At 33.4% G+C, this 22,681-nt stretch overlaps 1 protein-coding gene across 2 annotated transcripts in view; it reads left to right on the top strand.

Annotated features, from left to right (window-relative positions):
- LOC127719866 (uncharacterized) overlaps positions 1 to 22,681 on the top strand; it is a 102,858-nt gene that overhangs the window by 46,558 nt on the left and 33,619 nt on the right. Inside the window, exons 19-22 of one of the 2 annotated variants that reach the window (XM_052226205.1) lie at positions 7,831 to 7,872; positions 14,297 to 14,606; positions 16,002 to 16,125; positions 18,154 to 18,340. In XM_052226205.1, coding sequence (XP_052082165.1) covers positions 7,831 to 7,872; positions 14,297 to 14,606; positions 16,002 to 16,125; positions 18,154 to 18,340 — 663 coding nt within the window. The remainder of the gene's footprint in view (positions 1 to 7,830; positions 7,873 to 14,296; positions 14,607 to 16,001; positions 16,126 to 18,153; positions 18,341 to 22,681) is intronic. The other variant, XM_052226206.1, reaches the window with a different exon arrangement.

Here is a 22,681-nt window from a genome sequence, read left to right as displayed (position 1 = left end):
TAAACAAAAAAGTATGTGTTTTATCATGAGTACATTGTAACTCCAACGTCAGTTTGATTACATAACTTCAGGAGCATTTGATACAAGTTGTCACATGATAATAATTGATATTCTAATTAAAAGTGTCAAATATATCTCGTTAACATTTTCAATTGGCAAGCATTGCATAGTCTATGTTTTAACATTTTAAGCCACTAAAAAATACCTGTTCCATCTGCAAATAGTGCTGAGTATCCCTGCCAAATTGTACCTAATTCCAACGGAATTTTTAAAATATAAATTGATAATAGAAATACTTAATTGGTAAAAAATGTTTTTTATTTTTTTTACATAAATATTCCTTAACACTATGGTAAACGGGACATACAAAATAGATAGTATCTCTTATATTGCCAGTGACCCTAATTTGTATTCATCAACCTCATCAGAAAAATAAAAATTTAGTAACTTTTCTCTTGGATTGCAGGTCACCCCTAAACATAGTTGTCAATCTACAGCAATGAGAAAATATGTCATGACATGTAATGACAAACCAAAAAGCGATTGAAAATATGTGTGTCGCGTTGTTTTCATCTTACAAATCATCCTATTGAAGTAATATGAAACGACTTGCTGGTTAAAATCATGTTCACTAAATTATTCATTAAATACATGCATACAAATCTTACCAATGTTGTAATCAGATCATTGAACATAGTTTACATTGGCACAAATATTGATTTTGCAACCAGCAAATTAAAACATAACTAAATTTGTATTCTTTTCAAACGTGTCAAACGGGATGTATAAATACACATCCACGTTCATTTTTTCTATATAGAATCGTAACTATCCTACTGCCTGTCGATACTTTTATTTATGGCATTGCACAAGTGATGTCTTCTTTGACTGTCCATGACGCTAAATCCCTGGGATGTGTTTTTGTTGATTTTAGTCTATGATGCATGATTTTTTTTATTATTAATTGGTTTTTGTTTGGCTTTTAATTAGCTTTCAGTAGTTGCGAGTACTCTCAAATCGTACTTTCGTGTTAATTTGACCTGTTGATACAATTTGTAATGCTTTTTATAAATTTTGTTATTTCATGTTTACTTATTTAGTGTTATATCTCGTCTTTCTATTTTAAATATATACCATATTAGTGTATGACTATAAATTTTCACTTCTGTTCTCGTACTATGAACAACAAAATTATTTATTTTGTGAAAAATATTTCCGTTCTCCATTCATACTGTATACCTTATAACAATTTTTTTTTCATTTACCTTTGTACATTATTCTATTTGGCGGCATTTTGTTTAAGGTTATGGTTATCTTTCTAAACATCTAACATCTCACCCCTTATTTTATTGATCTTGTATTTACATTGTTTCATAGATCAAATGTATTCGTTCAGTGTATGTTCACTTGTGTTAATATGTCTTTTCATTGAGTTAAGCCATTTCAATTGATATTTTATAGTGTGTCTTTCTATGTTATGATGTTACACTATTGTTTCAAGTAAGGGTGAAGGTAGGTACCTATTAAAACGTTTAAACCCGCTGCATTTATTTGCACCTGTCCTAAGTCAGGAACCTGTTGTTCAGTGGTAGTCGTTTGTTGATGTGGTTTATAAGTGTTTCTCGTTTCTTATATACCTGTACCAACTCAGGAATATGAAAGTTGTTATCCATTCGTTTGATGTGTTTAAGCTTTTTATTTTGCCATTTGATTAGGGACTTTCCGTTTTGAATTTTCTCGGAGTTTAGTAATATTTTTATTTTACTTTTTATAGATTATACCGTTGTTTTTCCCGTTCAGCCTTTATAGCTTGCTTTTTGGTGTGAGCCAATACTCCGTGTTGAAGACCGTACTTTGACCTATAATGGTTAACTTTAAAAAAAGGTGACTTGGATGGAGAGTTGTATCATTGGCACTCATACCACATCTTCTTATATCTATATATAGTTACCGCAAAGATGTTTGTGCACGTTGTATCTTTTAAAATGAATTAGTTACTAACAAAATGATGTGTTCGTTGATTTTAAACAGAAAATATGTCTTCTTATTAATTTTCGAGATGAAGTTCCGATTTTCTCCGAAATGTTTACATTGATAAACAATCAACAAAAGCATACTTGTCCAGCACTTGAATTGTAAGTGTGAAAATTGGGATGTGTTGATATACCTATTTTTTTAAATATTTCTGTGCATTTCTGTTTGTGTTTGTGTGTATAAAAACTTATTCTTATCATCGATCAATAAATATTTCTTTCCTAAACGTAAGCTTCGTTTGTTTACATTTTCTTTCGCTCATTTTTAGCTCACCTGGCCCGAAGGACCAAGTGAGCTTTTCTCATCACTTGGCGTCCGTCATCCGTCGTCGTCCGTCGTCGTCGTCGTCGTCGTCGTCCGTCGTCGTCGTTAACTTTTTACATTTTGAACTTCTTCTAGAGCACCACTGAATGGAATGAAACCAAACATGGCATGAATGTTCCTTATGAGGAGCTGATCAAGTGTTGTTACTTTGAAGCCCATCCATCATCCGAGATGGCCGCCAGCGGGGGACTTAGTTTAACATAGGACCCTATGGGAAATACATACAAATGTCTTCTTTTAGAGAACCACTGAATGGAATGAAACCAAACATGGCATGAATGTTTCTTATGAGGTGCTGTCCAAGTGTTGTTACTTTGAAGCCGATCCAACATCCAAGATGGCCGTCAGCGGGGGACTTAGTTTAACATAGGACTCTATGGGAAATACATACAAATGTCTTCTTTTAGAGAACCACTGAATGGAATGAAACCAAACACGGCATGAATGTTCCTTATGAGGTGTTGACCAAGTGTTGTTACTATGAAGCCGATCCATAATCCAAGATGGCCGCCAGCGGGGGACTTAGTTTAACATTGGACCATATGGGAAATACATACAAATGTCTTCTTTTAGAGAACCACTAAATGGAATGAAACCAAACATGGCATGAATGTTTCTTATGAGGTGCTGACCGAGTGTTGTTACTTTGAAGCCGATCCATAATCCAAGATGGCCGCCAGCAGGGGACTTAGTTTAACATGGGACCCTATGAGAAATACATACAAATGTCTTCTTTTAGAGAACCACTGAATGGAATGAAACCAAACATGGCATGAATGTTCCTTATGAGATGCTGACTGAGTGTTGTTACTTTGAAGCTGATCCATAATCCAAAATGGCCGCCAGCGGGGGACTTAGTTTAACATGGGACCCTATGGGAAATACATACAAACGTCTTCTTTTAGAGAACCACTGAATGGAATGAAACCAAACATGGCATGAATGTTCCTTATGAGGTGCTGACCAAGTGTTGTTACTATGAAGCCGATCCATAATCCAAGATGGCCGCCAGCGGGGGACTTAGTTTAACATAGGACCCTATTGGAAATACATACAAATGTCTTTTTTTAGAGAACCACTGAATGGAATTAATTCAAACATGACATGAATGTTCCTTATGAGGTGCTGACCAAGTGTTGTTACTTTGAAGCTGATCCATTATCCAAGATGGCCGCCAGCGGGGGACTTAGTTTAACATAGGACCCTATGGGAAATACATACAAATGACTTCTTTTAGAGAACCACTGAATGCAATGAAACCAAACATGGCATGAATGTTCTTTATGAGGTGCTGACCAAGTTTTTTTTACTATGAAGCCGATCCATAATCTAAGATGGCCGCCAGCGGAGGACTAAGTTTAACATAGGACCCTATGAGAAATACATACAAATGTTTTCTTTTAGAAAACCATTGAATGGAATGAAACCAAACATGGCATGCATGTTCCTTTTGAGGTGCTGACCAAGTGTTGTTAATTTGAAGCTGATCCTTCATCCACGATGGCCGCAAGATGGGGACAATGTTTAACAAAGGACCCTATGGACAATACATACAAATGTCTTCTTTTAGAGAACCACATACTGAATGGATTGAAACCAATCATGGCATGAATGTTCCTTATGAGGTGCTGACTAAGTTTTGTTACTTTGAAGCTGATCCTTCATCCATGATGGCCGCCAATGGGGGGACTTCCTTTAACATAAGACCCTATGGGAAATACATACAAATGCTTCTTCTAGAGGTGCACTGAATGGAATGAAACCAAAACATGGCATAAATGTTTCTTATGAGGTGCTGATGAAGTGTTGCTACTTTGTTGCTGATTTACTGTTCAAGATGGCCACCAGAATTTTTTATTAAATTACAGGACCAAAATTAAACCAAATTTGGCCTCACTCATTATTAGGGTATCTGTTATGATATATTTTTACATGATTTCCAAAACCAAAGTAGAATCAGGTGAGCGACACAGGCTCTGGAGAGCCTCTAGTTAACTTGCGCAGTTGCGGCTGTCATATTATTTACGAGGGATATCATGCATACGGAAAAGTGGTCAGTGAATCTGAGTGGAAGATAATTTTTCAGAAGCCGTACTCTTCCTGACTTTTTACATTAAAACATACGATGTTTCACTAGAACAAGAATATGAATACAGGTTTTATACTAAAAACTAACCATTTAGTTAAAAAAACACATGTTTAACTTTTTTTTCAACAACTCGTTTCATATTACTTTAAATTCAAGTATTAAAAACTTAAATTGTCATCATATCCGACAGTTGCTTGTTTTGTTTTTTATACATAATACTAACATGACTAATTCATGATAGGTATAGAATTTATATCATTTTATGAGAGCTGCAAATGTATTGCTATGGAAAAAAATATAAAAAGCAACAAAATTAGTGGTCCTAAATGTTATTGTAATTTTAAAATATTGTTTTACCATACTCCCAAACAGCAAAACATAACAAAAATGTTTGAAACACGCGTAAGTGTCTTAAGTTTCCATAGTAACGACGCAGAATAAGTGTGGACATTTCTCTGCAATATGCATGTTCACCAATACAGTTGTTTGTCAAATTCTGTTTTTCACGATCTTTTATAAGAGTAGTACTAAGGTCTGATATAACGGCATTATTCTTGGAGTATTTTCAATATTATTATTTAATGTGATCCATGCAAGCGGTTTGTTATTTCTGTTTGCTATAGTCCCTTTTCAAACATCTTATCCATACTTATAAACCATAGGTTTAATTTCAACCATTTGAGTTAATAGCTGCCTCTGAATTAAATATGTTTAAGAAATCTTGCTATTGTTTCCATGGAAATCAAAACAAAATGTTTGTGCTTTATAGTTAAAACAGATCAGAATATCATATTCATTAGATGTGGAGGAGATGAACAAAGGAAACAGATTTGCTTAAAACCCATGTCCCTTATATAAGTAAGAAGATGTTGTATGAGTGCCAATGAGAGAACTCTCCATCCAAGTCACAATGTATTTTAAGTTAACAATCATTTGTCAAAGTACGGCCTTTGGTAAATTTCCCCCAAAAAGATTTAAGCGTTGCACGTAATAGAAATTTAATTGGAAATTGATGTTATATTTTGTATTTTATAACCATGTCGGTTTTTTTTCTAAATCAAAACTGTATAAACGAACTATTGGATATAGTGGCTTTATACTAAGAATATATAAATGATTTTATTATCTGAACTTTTACATACATATAAAAAAAAATTTAAAGTAAAGGTACAGAATTCAAATCAAAAACATAAAGAACACAAACGAAATAAGCAGACAACAACTAAGCAAACGGACCCGCTCGTAAAAGAAAGTAATAACAAAATGCACGGAAGTAGGATATATGAATACCGAACCAACTCTTATCCAACAGCGAACATAAGACGAAACAAAATAGGCAACAGAAACATCATAACTAAATACATAAATGATGGATAAATCAATACCAAGACACGTCGTATATTAATGCGAATTCACACTCGGCAAAGCAGTCATATTCGGAAATAAGTCACGTTCGGTACTAAGCAGAGCAGACGACTAAAATGGTAAACGACGATCTAAGACGTGGTAAAATAATCGTTTGTTAATTTAGACATAGACACATCGTATAGGTCAGCCAATAGACTACTTTCGCGGTGCGATTCCGTCAAAAACATCTTTAGTGCGTTTAGGGGCATTGTCACTTCCGTTTCAATGTTGGGCGACTGGCTGGAAAAAATATGCTATTTTGCACGAAATATTCTGCAAATTTAAATCTCAGCAGCGATAATTAGCACTGCAATCATCAGGGAATTAGGATAAAGTACTAACGGAGCAATAATTATTTCTAGATCATCCTGCTTAACAACAATCACGGAGACGCTTGATGGACTTAAATACTGCTTGAATACAGTCGTGTACCCACGATCTGGTAAATAACATCATAAAGGTGCAGAAAATAGACAGAACCTTTCCGGTGATGGATGAAGTCGAAAGTGGTCTATTCGTGATGGTGACCATTAAATTTACTGAGTGTCATTTTTAATCTTTCCTTCTCATAACTCTGTTGGAGGAGTTTCTGCGTAAGGAGCACACTTCTGTATATGACGTCCGTAAAGTGTGAACATGCACGAGCATAACGTATCAATTGCGATATTGTAACACCATACGACGGGGCATAAGGTATGTTACTGCTGAGAAATGGGAAATGTATTATTCAATCGGCGATTCCCGCCTGGGTCTCCCTGTTCTAAACAATAACAATGGCTGACTACGAGTGTAAAGATTTTGCCGACATTTGAAAATGTGTTCAGAAATTACATGTATATATCAACACTGAAGTAGAAAAACTAAAAGTAAAGCAAGAACAGATTGATGATCGAGTTAAAATACTTGAAAACCAGACCGAGTTTGCCCTAACTTAGAGGCACAAATAGCCGAGGAGGCAAATGAACGTCTTAAATTGAAGGTATGGGGGAGGAAATGGAATTTAATTATCCGTGGGCTCGAGGGAACTGTTGGTGAATCCTCAAAGGTCACCCAAAACATAGTCCGAATATGGCTGAATAATGATAAAAGGGGGCCTGGGATTGCTGCTGCGCAGGTGAAAAGTATGCTATTTACAGCAGTTCGTAGATTGCCAAATTGTCCTGAACAGAAACGCAATATCATCCTCAGGCTATCAAACTTGATAGATCGAGATGATATCCTTACTGCTGCCACAAAGCTGCCTAGGAGGTGCGGATACAGCGTGGTCCCGGACCTCCCACCTTCACTTGCAGTTCGTCGCGGTGAACTTCTGGCAGAAAGAAGCAAGATGTTCAGTGAGGAGAAAAAAAATGCAGATTAGTATATTTGAAAGAGCCACCTTTCGTCCAACTCGTAAAGAAAAGTTCCTAAACATTGTGCGTTCAGTCCAGAGATCGCTGTGAAAATCGAATTATTTTCGCTTTCAAGATTTATGTTACATTTTTTCTCCTCCTTTTTTGTTAGCTTGTTTATATATTTTTTTGAATGTATATTTTCTCGTAACTCTATCGCGTATTTCGTCAGATAAAATTTTATATGACACTTTTTGTGTTATTCGTCAGTTCTCCTCTCATTATTAACTTTTCTTAACGTGAATAGTGGGTGTGACAGTTGTATATTCCTGTAGGCGGAGTCTTGTATATCCATAATGTAAACATTTGGATACTCGGAATCTCTCTATAGTTTTGTTCTGCTACAATCATAACACAATGGAAGCCTCCGTGAAAAAACACATGTTATTATTTAGTTATTAGCCTCGTCACATATGTGCTGTTTACAGGTATAAAAAGTAAGAACAGGGTTTACCCTAACAACCTTAGTCCTACACATGCATCTGTTTATTTTTATCAAATTTCATTCCCCTTATTTGTACAATAAGTGTGTGCTATATTTATATGGTCTGTTAAATACTATATAGAAAATATCTATTCTTTTAGATCCAATCAGAGTGCGGATAAAACATAATTTAGAATTACAAGGTATGGTCTTCATTTATTTACGCGTTATGCCTCCAATTTTGGAGTGTGCTGCCGAACCATTATAGTTGAGTAACTAGAAACATTGAGAACTTTCTCAAAATTAATTCCTACATTGAATGGCAGCTTAGATCAAAGTAATGCATGCTGATAGCTTTGGTGCTTAATTGCATTATTTATCTTATGTTATCATGTTGACTAAAATGCTGATCTGTTTACTGCTTTATTTTTTTGCCGCTTTAGTTTAAGCTTTATTTTTGTGATAGCATGTTGCTTGATATGTTTATTTGCTTGCTGCATATTATGCATATGATTTATTTATTTATTTATTTATATTTATGCCCCCGCTGAAGGGGAGGAAGCATTAATTTTACCCTTGTCCGTATGTACGTACGTCCGTCCGTCCTACCGTCCGTCCGTACGTCCCAAAGTTGGTTTCCGTTCTCTAACTTCAGTTTGCCTCAACCAAATCTTATGAAACTTATACACAATATATCACTATAACCGTTCTAGAGTAATGCTCCTTTACAAATGAAAAAAATGCTGATTTTTTTAGTTTCCGTTCTCTAACTTTAGTTTGCCTCAACAAACTGCAATGAAACTTATACACAATGCTTATTACCACAAAATACAAATCAAGTTTCAATTCTGGGGGCGTCACTTTAACCGTTCTAGAGTTATGCCCCTTCACAAATAGAAAAATTGCTAAATTTTTCGTTTCCATTCTCTTACTTTAGTTTGCCTCAACCAAATGCTATGAAACTTATACACAATGCTTATTACCACAAAATACAGATCAAGTTTGAATTTTGGGGTTGTCCCTAAATTTTCTAGAGTTATGTCCCTTTACAAATGGAAAAATAGCTGAATTTGTGTTTCCGTTCTCTAAATTAAGTTTGCATCAACCAAATGTTATGAATCTTATACACAATGCTTATTACCACAAAACTCAGATCAAGTCCAAATTTGGGTAGGGTCAATTTACTGTTCTTCATTTATGTCCCTATATAAATGGATATGAAATGCAAGCAGGGCCATCATCTGTGTCCCATGGACACATTTCCCATTTATTTTTTGGGGTTGTTACTCATGCATGTGCAGTAGTAAAGGTTTGTATACATGTGTGTATTGTCCATGTTTTTATATGTATTGTTTTGTCAAAAATTCACTGTATAGTTATAAGTTATTAGACTCTATGTTGCACCCACAATATTTGGGATTCAAGGGAATTGTATACATTAATTAATTTTGGTTAGAGTTTTCTACGGTTTATGAGGAGAACATGATTTATTTGCAGATCTGTTATCAAAATTCTTACTATACCAGGACCATAACAAATCAACAAATTTAAACAACTTATTCATGGTCTTGCAAATTTGGTTACTACTTAGAATGACCCGGAAAGGGGGGATTAAAAAGGGAGGGAATTCAAAAGGGTGGGGAAATATCGTTTTGTAAATCCTGAATTGCTACCAAGCTCAGTGTGATCTTATTTACTTAATAAATTTTTTACAGATGTCTAAAGGTATGATATTATTTATTTGTCAGTATGTTAAAAAAAAATCATGAATGACATACCATTATAGTATACTGAAAACATTTGACAGTTGGATAGAATTACATAATACATCTATTTTGAACATTTTGATTAATGACTTGTTTGAAAATAGGTGCTCTTAACTGTAGGGGTCTTTCAGAGGAGGTGAAGGAAAGAGATTTTGTTTCAAGATATAGGAAAAAATATGATATAATTATATAAACAGATACACATTGTACTAAAGAAAAAGGAAAAACAGGGGGTACATGAGTGGGGGTTTAAGGCATTCTTTAGTTCTGGCTCCAGCCGCTCAAGAGGGGTAGCAATCTTAATAAAAAATAGTTTTACATTTATTATTCATCAAGAAAAAAAAGGATCAGAAAGGCAACTTTATCATTCTAGATATGACCATTCAAGATTATTGACAGTCTCTTGTTGCAATATATGGTCCCAATGGGGACCCTCCAACTTTTTTTGAAAATATAAAAAGTCTAGTATCTGGTATAAAAAATAGCTCCATAATTATGGTTGAAAACTGGAATGTGGTGCAAGACTTCGATAAGGACACCTTAAACTATAGTGCTAAAAACAATATAAGAGCACATGATAAAATTGTAGATATGATAGAGTCCCTGGACCTTACTGATATATGGCGAGCTTTAAATCCGGATACTAAAAGATTTACATGGCGCGGACCTGGGCTTAAGCAAAGCCGTTTGGATTACTTTTTGATTTCTTCTGACCTTGAACCATTTGTAAAAAATGTAGACATGGATATAAGTTATAGGTCTGATCATTCTCCAGTGTATCTGGCCTTACAGTTTTACAATCAAATTAAAGGGAAAGGCTCATGGAAATTTAATATTAGCTTACTACATGATATGGTCTATGTAACTGAAGTACAAAATTGCATAAGGGAAACTATAAATCAATACTCTCTGCCACATCTTCTTTTTTATATTGTTCAACACAGAGAGACAATAGTAGCAGGTATAATGGCAAGAGCAAAGGCAAAATGGGTAGCAGAAGGTGAAAAATGTACGAACTATTTTTGTAATCTTGAAAAAAGAAATTATAATGAGAAAATAATTCCAAAATTAATTAAGGATAATGGAGAGGAAATTCTTAATCAAGGTGAAATTTTAGAAGAACAAAATCATTTTATGAAAAATTGTACTCCTCAACAAATCCTTGTCTTCATCAAAAACATAAAAATCTATTTTTTGATGAAAATAATCCTTTTATCCGCAAACTTTCTGATGAACAGAGGGTACAGGCAGAGGGTAATTTTAATGCTAATGAATGCTTAAAAACATTGAAAAATATGAAAAATGGTAAATCTCCAGGGATGGATGGATTTACAACTGAATTTTATAAATTCTTTTAGATAGACCTCAATGAATTTATTATAAAATCTTTTAATTATAGCTTAGAAACTGGAACTTTATCTGTTAGTCAGAAACAAGGAGTAATAACCTGCATTCCAAAAGAGTGTAAATCCAAATTTCAATTAAAAACTTATTTTTGACATTATGGAAAAAGCAGAAGATGATAATCTTCCAGGTCTCTTACTTTTATTAGACTTTGAGAAAGCTTTTGATACACTTGAATGGTCATTTATAGACTTGGCTCTGTCTTTTTTAGGATTTGGTCCTATTTTTTGTAAATGGGTCAAGACCTTATATTCAGAATCTCAGAGCTGTATTCAGAACTTATGAGCGCTGCACTTAAGAATAACCCGGAGATAAATGGTATGAAAATAAATGATTCAGAATATCTACTAACCCAGTATGCAGATGACTCATGTCTTTTATAAGACGAGAACGAGCAATCTTTAGAAAAATGCTTATATACTTTAGAAAAATTCTCTGAGTGTGCTGGACTAAGGGCTAATTTTGATAAAACTGAAGCCATATGGATTGGGTCAAAGATTCACTCAAGGGATAAACTAACTACAAGAAATTTTAACTGAAACTCATCAGGAAAACTTAAACTTTTAGGAATAAAATTTGATCTGTTCAGTGAAAATAAAACGCTTGTAAATTTTATGAAAAAAAAATAAAAAAAATACAGAGCTTACTTAATTCCTTGGTATATAGAGATTTAACATATATGGGAAAGATCACTGTTATTAAATTATTAGCTCTACATATTCTAATTCAGTCATTGACAGTTTTGCCAAACCAACCGGTTGATTAAATAAAAGAAATTCAAAATATTTTTTTAGTTTCTTGTGGTCAGGAAAACCAAATAAGTTGAAAAGAAAAGTTACGATAGGGTAATATGAAAAAGGGGGGTTGAAAATGCCAGATATAAGATCCTTTTGTTATTCACTAAAGATGACATGGATAAGTAAACTTTTAGACCCCTTGAAAAAAAAAGTAAAATCACAAAAATACTGAACTCCGAGGAAAATTCAAAACGGAAAGTCCCTAATCAAATGGCAAAATCAAAAGCTCAAACACATCAAAACTGTCATATTCCTGAATATATCCCCATGGAAAACACTGTCAATAGATCAATACAACAGATTCGGAGCAGACAAAGTATGGTTGATGACCCCTGATGGTACAATGTATCCAAAAGATTTCCACAAATTTTAATAATTTTTGGAAAGATATTTTTACTAAACTGGAATATCCTAAACACTGTCACTAATGACACTGCTGAAGGGATCATGAAACAATCCGTATGGCTAAACAAGAGTTTGACAATAAATAATAAAACTGTCTTTTACCAGAGGAGGGTAAAATCAGGAGTTTTCTTTGTAGGTGATTTACTTGATGAAAACAGTGAACTTTTGACTTTACAGGAATTCTGCAGAAAATATAATCTTAATATTAATTTCCTGGAATACCATTCTATACTTCATATGATACCAAAAGCCTGGAAAGATCTAATTACTACTTCAGAGAAAATTATGCACATATCTAATGATAAATTTGAATTTATTAAAAAAAATAAAAAGTCATGTCAATTCTTTTATAAAAAATTCTTGTCAAAGTATACAGAACGTCCTACAAAACAAGAAGACAAAATGTGTAAAGAACTAAGCACTCATATAGAAAATTGGGAGTTAATTTATAGTTTACCCTTTTGTTGCACTAAAACAACAAATTTAGTATGTTCCAGTTTAAGATTTTGCATAGAACTCTCACTCCAAATGCATTATTGCAGAAATATGGGTCATAAGAAACTAACTTATGTAGTTTCTGTAATGAAACTAAAGAAACTATAAGTCACTTTTTCTGGGAATGTACCCAAGTTAGAAGTTTATGGTTAGAAATTGCAGCACTTTTCAAGTTAAAAATAATCTAACTTTAATATTTAATGCGGAAAATATTGTTCTTGGGTCAGAGTATTGGGATGTTTTCCTAAACTTATTCACTATTCTGATGAAGTATTACATTTATACATGTCGCTTTAACACTTCATTACCGACTCTTACAGGTGCGATAGCTATGATTAAAAATTCCTACCAAATAGAAAAATTATCTACCTTCTTTTACAGATCCCCTAAAGCAAGAGAGAAGTTTGGTAATAAATGGGAATTGATTAAAAACTAAGTTTACATGTGAGGAGAGATCTCTCTTTTTTGTACTCACTTAAGGCTTTATAATAATTCATGTAGAATTAATAATATGTTGATGCACATCATAACTTGACAGTGATTTAATAAATAAGAGTGTAAATAGACAGTGCTTTAATTTATAGTGTTTACTGTAGTATGTTATTGTTTGTTTATTTTCCAGCTATTTTATTTGTAATAGGGTAAAAGACTAAAACCGATCAGTTGATTCTTTTTAAATAATAAAATGAAGAGCAGATTCACAAAAACCGTCCACGTCAAGGGAAAGTCTTGCAGAGATTACTTTAGCCGTGTCTGGCACAACGTTTTGGAATTTGCGGTCCCTAATGCTCTTCAACTTAACACTTATTTGGCTTTCTAACTATTAATCTGAGCGTCACTGATGAGTCTTATGTAAACGCGTGTCTAGAGTATCAAATTATAAGCTAGGTACTTTTGATAACTATTGTGCATATAATTGCACATATGATCCTATCATGCTTTAATGATATTTTTTTAACTCATTCTCATTGAAAATGTTTGAATAAAAAACACATACTTTTTTCAACTTTTTTTTATGGTATTTAATTTAAAAAATTTAAAAATCATCCATTAATAAAATTCCATCTTGAATACAACATTATAAACACTAGACAATTTTACATTTTACTATGATTCTAAAGATATCATAATTCTTTGTCTTCATAACTCACAGAAAATGATAAAAAGTGTATGCATAATTATTAATTATGAAATTCTTATTATTCCTTTAGTATTGTTTTTAGTTGAATGGATGTTGATCTCGTCCATTTCTTAAAGATGACTTCATGAAAAAGCCTTATTGTAATATGAAACAACAGTTAACTTCAAAATTGTGAATAGTTTCTGCTGACTAATGTTGACAACACGATCACAATGTTGTTATTATTTTTTGACAAAGTGATGACATTGTGATCATTTTTGTCTTAGATGATTACGTTTTGAGTTAATAGGATATGATTATTATGTCTTTATATTTCACCTACTAGGTAATAATGATTTTTTTATTATTCATTAAAATCTGATTACAATATACCTTATACAGCACAGTGTAGACGACAGAAGGGGCCCTGTGTTCACACTGATCATAATGCCCAGGGATAAACATTGGACCCTATGAATATATCTTTTTCTAACGGTTGTTCACATGAATGAATTCATTACAAAAAATAGCAATAATAGCTCCAACTAATAGCATTCAATAATAGTCATAATCCAAATAAATTTTATGATCTTATACATTTCACCCTTAACAATGATGATTTGATAACTTTATTACTTAGGATATTTCAAGCAAGAACCTTTTGGTGGTTATTTCAATGAGAAAGAACCTTTTGATGACCAGTTTTACAAGTTTTCTATGGATGGAAAAAAGGTGTATACATGTACAGACAACAGCATAGTTGTGATAGATCTGGAAACTGGAAGCGGTCAACAACATAATTTGCCCCATAACGATGTTATCAGTTGCTGTGTTTCAAATGACATGACAACATTCTTAACTGTTTCTGGTGATACATTTCTTAGAATATGGAATATCTCCAAGGCAACATTTCCAGAAGAAAATCAATTAGATATTGGTAAATCAATTGAGTAAGTTTTGTTAAATAATGAAGTAGTTTAGAAGAGGAGCTTTATCATTTTTATGGTTATTGCCGTGTCTGACCATCCTATTTCAGGTAAAAGTGTTTTCGTTTATGAAAGGTTTTCATTTCATATTAAAACTAATATATAAAATCAAAACCATGTCGTATAAATGACAATGAGACAACTCTTCATCCAAGACCAGCGGTAGTAAATATAAGCAATTATAGGTTACAAACGGCCTTCAACGTGAAGACTTGAGTCGCATAGCAAAGTGAGCTATAAATGGCCCAAAATTATTAGTGTAAATCAATTAGACGTTCGTTCATCTAACTGTCTGTTATTCCAACAAATATTACCATCATAAATTTCACAGCAAACTACTGAATGGTATTCCTTTATATTTGGTCAGCAGTTGAAAAGTGACGAGTTGTAACGTGTAGGCATTTTCAGACCAGTCAGACACCTACTTTCTGTTTGCTGATTCTATGATTTTTTTTAATATCTTGAATGAACCTTAATTTTTCGTCAATCTTTTTGCAAGTAATAATGAACAGATAGACTTTATGCTTGGTCATCAGCTTGACAAACATGAGTTGTACTATAATGTGTATGCACTTTTTGGAACTACTTTCTGTTTGCCGATATTTGGATTAACCGGTGGGGGTATGCTATTAGCACGAATATTGTTTAAATTGTTTTGACAAAACATTTGTCAGGTTTTTTTAAATGACAATCACTATTTATAGAAATAATTTGGCTGAAGAAGTCGTTTAAGATTTTATATCCCTTTCAGGAAACTGGTGTTCAGACCTTCGAGATAGACTTCATGATTTTTAGATAATTATCCCACATGTGTCGTGAGAGTAGAAATCTATGCAAATTCTTCTTTTTTTATTGTCTTTGTACAGTTTTATGTTATCATACTGGATGCTTTAGCTCTATAAAAACATTTATTATAAAAAAAAAATGTACAGGATACCATTTTTTCTAATAAGACTTAGTATTCCATAAAAAATAATGGTAAAAGATAGGTTTATGCAAAACATTACATAAATATTCGGTAAACAAGTATAGTTATTAATTCTGTAATTCACAAAGCATAAACAAACTGGTCTGTTTCAGTGTTCACCCAGGGTTAAACATTCAATGTAGTTTGGGATGTGTTTTCTAAAGTGTGTTATAGAACGTGTTTGGTAAATAATATCATTATCAATATACAGGATGTAAATATGAGCAACAGTAGTATACCGCTGTTCAATAGTAATAAGTCGATTAAGAGAAAACTAATTCAGGTAGAAAACTTAGCAACCAGTGTAAACACAATCCTTTCAATTCTAAAAATAAGGAGTTATGCGATAGACAATAAAAAATGATAATAATAAAATATATTAATTTTGAAAGGTACTTCACGTTATTACCAAATGAAAGATATGCTCTCACATGTCTCAGCATGGCATCATTTGAAAAAAGAATAATTGTTGTTGATACAGTCGAGAAAAAAATTGTGTCCCAGGCAAAAACAGAGGTAAGATGTTTTATTAGATATGTTCTATTTTTCTTCACTTCACTGGGATGTCTCTTTTGAGAAAAATCGGCATTAATGATGCTGTTTGTGTTGTCAAATATCGAAGAAAAATAAAACATGCTCAATTTTACTGCAAACTTTTGATTGAATGAAAACATACAAAATTGACAGTTTGCTTCTTATTTTAAGTTCGTAGTTTCTTTTATCACCATTAGGATTGCAGAGGGTCATTATATTTTCAGTCTGTCCATCTGTTTATTCATCGTTCCCAGATGAGGTTAAAGTTTTAGGTGAATGGAGTTTACGCTGAAGCTGTCTTCACGTCAATTTGTAACTGCATATATAGATTGCTCTTCCTAAATTGTATGCCAAATCAGGGTTTTGACCCCAATTTAAATCTTCACTGGATATTGAAATATAATGATGTCGAATAAATAAAGGCAACAGTAGTATACCGCTATTCGAAATTCATAAATCGATTGAGAAAACAAACTAAAACTGAAGGAAACACATCAAATATAAGAGGAGAACAACGACACAACAGAAACACAAAACTAAAATGCAACACACACAGAAACGAACTATAATATAACAATGGCCATTTTCCTGACTTGGTACAGGACATTTTAAGAAAAAATGGTGGGTTGAACCTGGTTTTGTGGCTAGCCAAACCTCCCGCTTTTATGGCAATGTTAAATATAACATAAAAATGACAAGATTACATGACAGGACTACAATACAATACAAATAAATGGGAGAACATACAGGACAGAGAAACACACAAATAATAGCTATCAAAAGGTACCAGGCTTATAATTTAATACGCCTAACGCGCGTTTCGTCTACATAAGACCCTCAGTGACGCTCAGATCAAAAAAGTTCGAAAGCCAAAACAAATACAAAGTTGAAGACCATTGAGGACCAAAAGTTCCAAAAAGTTGTGCCAAATACGGCTAAGGTTATATGCCTGGGATAAGAAAATCTTTAGTATTTAGAATAATTCATACTTTTGCAAACAGTAAATTTATAAAAATGACTATATAATAGATATACATGTTAACACCGACGTGGTGACTAACTACAGAATAAAAACGAATACGTAAAACAACCTAAATCAGCACATAAAAAAGGCACAGCCGAACAACGCATTGTATGTTAGCCAAAGAGATCGACGCACGATGTGACGTCACATATAAATTTCTATAAATTTCCAAAAAATAGGATAGAGTTCAAGATTAGGTTTATAATACTGATATAACATGTATTGATAACAATGAAAATTACAATATTTATTAATAGTTTATAATAGTTAATTCTTAGTTTGAAATGTTTGTTCAAGGAAGTGTATGATAAAGTTGAAAATAGTCACATCAACTTGAAACTTAGTACACATATCAAACATTTTATTTTCTTTCTAAAGGTAATGCTTAATAAGGATTTTAACCCAAATTCCATGGTTCACTGAACATGGATAATCATAGTCTGAGTAAAGCATTTTGTCTTGTGGACACATTATCTTGAATATATATATATATATATATATATATATATATATATACATGTTAAATCTTGCTTTGTTTTAAACCATGTTATGTGCCTTTTGGCTGAACACTGGGCTTAACAATCTGTTTTGATATAAATGAGTTCTTCCAAAGGCAAGGCCAATGTGTGCTGAGGCAGGTTTAAACCACCCACAATAAGTTTAGTCAAAGAAGTACAGGTCATTTTAAGCAAACTGGTCCATCAGTTTGTTGGTGGTTTTTTTTTTGCAAAGCTTAAACAAATGATGGGAAATTAGAATATCTGTGATCAGATTTACTTAATCATATTTACTATAGTCTCCCAAATGTCATGGTTAATGCTACGAGCATTTGCTTTGTTCACTATGTATTCTTAGAGTTGGTGAGATATGTCATTATTAGGTAGTCAAATCATGGCATAAAATAAAGTGTCAAGTTCCTAAATCTCAATATTCTTCTAGATAAGGGAATACATTACTAAATTTGGAATTCATATTTGACCTTTCAGGCAAGTTTAAAGAGAGCTCTGTTCGTAAGTGAAAGTAGTGCAGTAATGTGCTTTACTAAAGACCATACCAAAGACAATAAACCACTAGACCTTCATCTGATAGATATAATTTCAATGACAGAGAATCCGGTACAATGCCAAATGTTCAAAGATTGCTACAACATATTGAAAGTTAATTATGGAAAAGGTAATAAAGAAAAGCTGTCCTTAGAGTGATAATGTAGTTGAGAGTAGACAAGAAATTATACTGCCATTGATGTACTGTTTATTAGAGAGGGATATTCTGTTTATCATGTGTAAGAATATATAAGTCATCGACATAGCATGATCATATATGAAGCTTGACTTCAACATTTCAGACGCCCTGGTTTTAAGTTTCTTGGAGAAATGCGACAGAAATTTAATGGGACTGACTGACAGACGAGCAGAGGAAAAAACAGCGGTCAAACAGTTTACCCCCTTCTTTGAAAGAGGGTATAATAAAATACAACAGATGACAGGACATAGTAATAGCCATATAGTAATGTTTGTCTAATTTTCCCAGGAACTACAGATCAAGCCTTTCTGAAATTTAGAGTCTAGCTTCATAAAAGAGAGGCGAAATATACCAGAGAGACATTCAAACTCATAAGTCAAAAATGAAATGACAACACTATTGCTAAAAAAACACAGACCAACAGACAAACAATAGTACACAAAACACAACGTAGAAAACTAAAGACTGAGAAAAACGAACCCCACCAAAAACTTGGTGTGATCTCAGGTGTTGCGGAAGCGGAGGCAGATCCTGATCCACATGCGGCACCCGTCGTGTTGCTTATATTAGTAAAAACCCGGTAAGAAGTCTAATTTGGTAGGTCACATACTGGAAAAGGGACTTGATTGTAGTTACGACATCAGGAACATATCTGCTATCATCTGTGAAACGGACATTCCATAACGGTCAACCAAATTGTGATGGCGTCCGTAAAACTTACGAAGGAATGATTTCAACTTCAACACTTTGAACTCTTATTTTAATAGCTTCATTGTGAGCAGCAACCCTCTATCAAGGGAATTATGATAGGAAATACAAGCCCTGGAATATCGTACTCATTATTCATCTGACCATGCTATACCATGTGACATATTTTAAGATTCATCGTTCAACAACTCCCTGTTATAGGTTGCACTTTGTAAATACAGCTGTTTCTCAAACCACGCCCCTTTGGTGAGATATATAATATTCATAGATAATTAATTTTGTTAACGTACTGGTTCCCAGTTAGGATCTCTATGTTTGATCTCGTAGAGACATAACTTGGAAATGTTACCAGTAAATATGCATATGCATATCAGTCATATTGAAATCTGTGGAAATCCTAAAGTCAAGGTAGGGGGTACATAATTTTTGTGTTATTTTCAAACTTCATAGTAAAAGTGGTACAGTTTTAGCCGTAAACGTAGTTCCTATGGGAAATTGCATTGTGGATATTTACAGAAATGCAACTTATAAACAGAACACTTATATTTTCTTACACATAATAGCAATGTTGTAAATTTTTGTCACATATTATTTAAGAACTACAAATCAGGGCTTTCAGAAATTTAAATTGAAGCTTAATATGACTATTCTCTGCCAGCGTGATACGTTGTAAGATTCACCACTCAACAACTTATTGTCTAGTCGTGAACTTTAGAGGGAGTTTCGTAAGCATGTACTACTCCCCAATTTCATTTGTATCAGCAACAGGAAATTAGGGCTTCGTAAATGTAACAAGCTTCATATTGTTAGCTTTTCCATATGACACATTTTTCAGATCTGTAAATTATCTGCTTCCTGATTGCCACTAGAGTCCAAATGATATAAAAGAAAGCAACTACAAATTTTCATTACAGTGATGCATGTATACAAATGTGTCCTTGATTTTTTACCTGCGTCACAAAAGGGGAAATAAGCTGTTAATACCATTCCATTCTTTCATTCTATCCGTCCATCTGTCTAAAAGACAGGTATTAAACTTTTGTCAAGTATATCTGAGCCTCTATGATTAGGAATGCTTTTATGTTTGGTGTGGATCTTGATAATGGTGAGTTATAATGTACACTACATCAAAGATATTCTCCTCTGACACTACTAAACCAATTTTATCCAAACTTAGGCTGAATTATCCTTATGATATCAAGTATGAAGATTGTGTTTTATTTTCTGTTTCGTCCAAAAAACATGGCCGGTAAAATGCAGTTTTTGGCTAACATTTTAAAACTAAAGCATTTAAAGGAAAACTGACATGGAGGTAAAAGTGTTCATCAGGTCATGATTTTGACCAACGATTTTGGGGTCTTGCATACCCCTGAATTGTTAATTTCAAGGAAATTCGGCAGTTTTTGGTTATTATCTTGAATATTATTATAGGTAAAGATAAACTATAAACAGCAAAAAAGTTCCAAAAAGTACAATAAAAAAAAATAAGGTTATTCGACTAAAATTGTCAATTTACCCTAAATATGCTAAATGGAGTTATTGCCTAAAAATACAAAATAAAAGTCAAATGCAGTTTTTGAGCAAAACCGAAAAGGAAATAAAGAAAATATCAGGTCAAGTTCTATCTGCCTTGAAATTCTAAGACCAATTGGACAACCCATTGGTGGGTAACTGTCTTTGAATTGTTTTTTTTATAGCTCACCTGGCCAAAAAAGGCCAAGTGAGCTTTTCTCATCGTCCGTTGTCCGTCGTTAACTTTAAAAAAAATCATCTTCTGTGAAACTACTAGGCCAAATCTAACTAAACTTGGCCACAATCGTCATTTGGGAATATAGTTTAAAAAATGTGTCCGCTGATCCGGCCCGCCAACCAAGATTGGCGCCATGGCTAAAAATAGAACATAGGAGTAAAATGTAGGTTTTGGCTTATATCTCTGAAACTAAAGCATTTAGAGTAAATTTGATATGGGGACAAAATTGATCATCAGGTCAAGATCTATCTGCCCTGAAATTTACAGACGAATCAGACAACCCTTTGTTGGGTTGCTGCTTCTGAATTAATAATTTTAAAGAAATTATTAATTTGAATATTATTATAGAGAGAGATAAACTGTAAAAAGCAATAATGTACAGCAAAATGAGATTTACAAATAAGTTAACATGACCAAATCAAAATGGTCAATTGACCCTTTAAGGAGTGATTGCCCTTTATAGTCAATTTTTAACAATTTTTCGTAAATTTTTGTAATCTTTTACAAAAGTCTTCTCCTTCTAAACCACTGAGACAAATTTAACCAAACTTGGCTATAATCATCATAAGGGTATGTATGTAGTTTAAAAAATGTGTCCGATGACACTGCCTGCCAACCGACATAGCCGACATGGCTACTAATAGAACATAGGAGTAAAATTTTTTGGCTTTTATCTCTGAAACTAAAGCATTTAGAGCAAATCTGACAGGGGGTAAAAATGTTCTCCAAGTTTAGATCTATATGCCCTGAAATTTTCAGACGAATCAGACACCCGTTTTTGGGTTGTTGCCCCTGAATTGATTATTGTAAGATAATTTCGCAGTTTTTTGGGTTATTATCTTGAATATTATTATAGATGGAGATAAATTGTGAACAGCAATAATGTTCAGCAAAGTACGATCTACAAATAAGTCAAATATGATCAAAATTGCCAAATGACCCCTGAAGGAGTTATTGCCCTTTATAATCAATTTTTGTAATCTTTTACAAAAATCTTCTCCACTTAATCTACTAGTCCGAATAGAGTTAAAACTTAGCCACAATTTTCAGTAGGGTATCTTGGTTGAAAAATGTATCCGATTAACCTGTCATCCAACCAACATGGACGCCATCTCTAAAATAGAACATAGGGGTTTACTACAGTCTACAGAAATCTAGGGAAAATTGTATAAAAAAACAATTTCAAATGGTCACAACTTGAAAACTAATTTAAATGATGATAAGGGGTCTTCAGTAACTATTGTAAGACTACAATGTGATGACCTGACTGGGCCAAATTAAAAAACCCTCTGTTCTGATTGGGTGGTTGTGATGAGATTCTACGCCCAAATGAGGCAACGTTTTCCTTAAATGGTATCTCGATGAATGATTCAATCGTCGACTCCTTCCAGTGACGTCATTTCCGGTTATAACCTTATCGGGAGGGGGAGGGGGGAAAACCTAAAAGGGTAAAGGGGCGGGGTCTGCCCAAAATGGTTCAGCCACAACGCCACGGGTATTGGTGGCGGTTATAAATGATCACTCTATACTACTATTGCCCTTAAAAGATGAATTTTACCTTACGTCTTCGTTATTCGCAGAAACAGAGATGGATATAAACAATCAATGCATGTTTAAAAATGTATCAATATACTTTAAATATAAAAAAATGTATAATCATCAATTAAAGATATACACCAAGCAGTACAGGTGAGAGAATTCAGGTTTTTATGAGCCTCTTATTATATCTGCCATGCGGCCACTTTCTGCATGCCGATAGTTTTGAAAATCAACCAAACCTTGTACAGGGAAAAGATTTTCGTCAAGGTTTTCTT

The sequence above is a fragment of the Mytilus californianus genome, unplaced genomic scaffold (genome assembly GCF_021869535.1).
Source record: "Mytilus californianus isolate M0D057914Y unplaced genomic scaffold, xbMytCali1.0.p SCAF_11, whole genome shotgun sequence".
Classification (NCBI taxonomy): Eukaryota; Metazoa; Mollusca; class Bivalvia; order Mytilida; family Mytilidae; genus Mytilus; species Mytilus californianus.
This window is presented reverse-complemented; position numbering and strand designations above follow the sequence as displayed.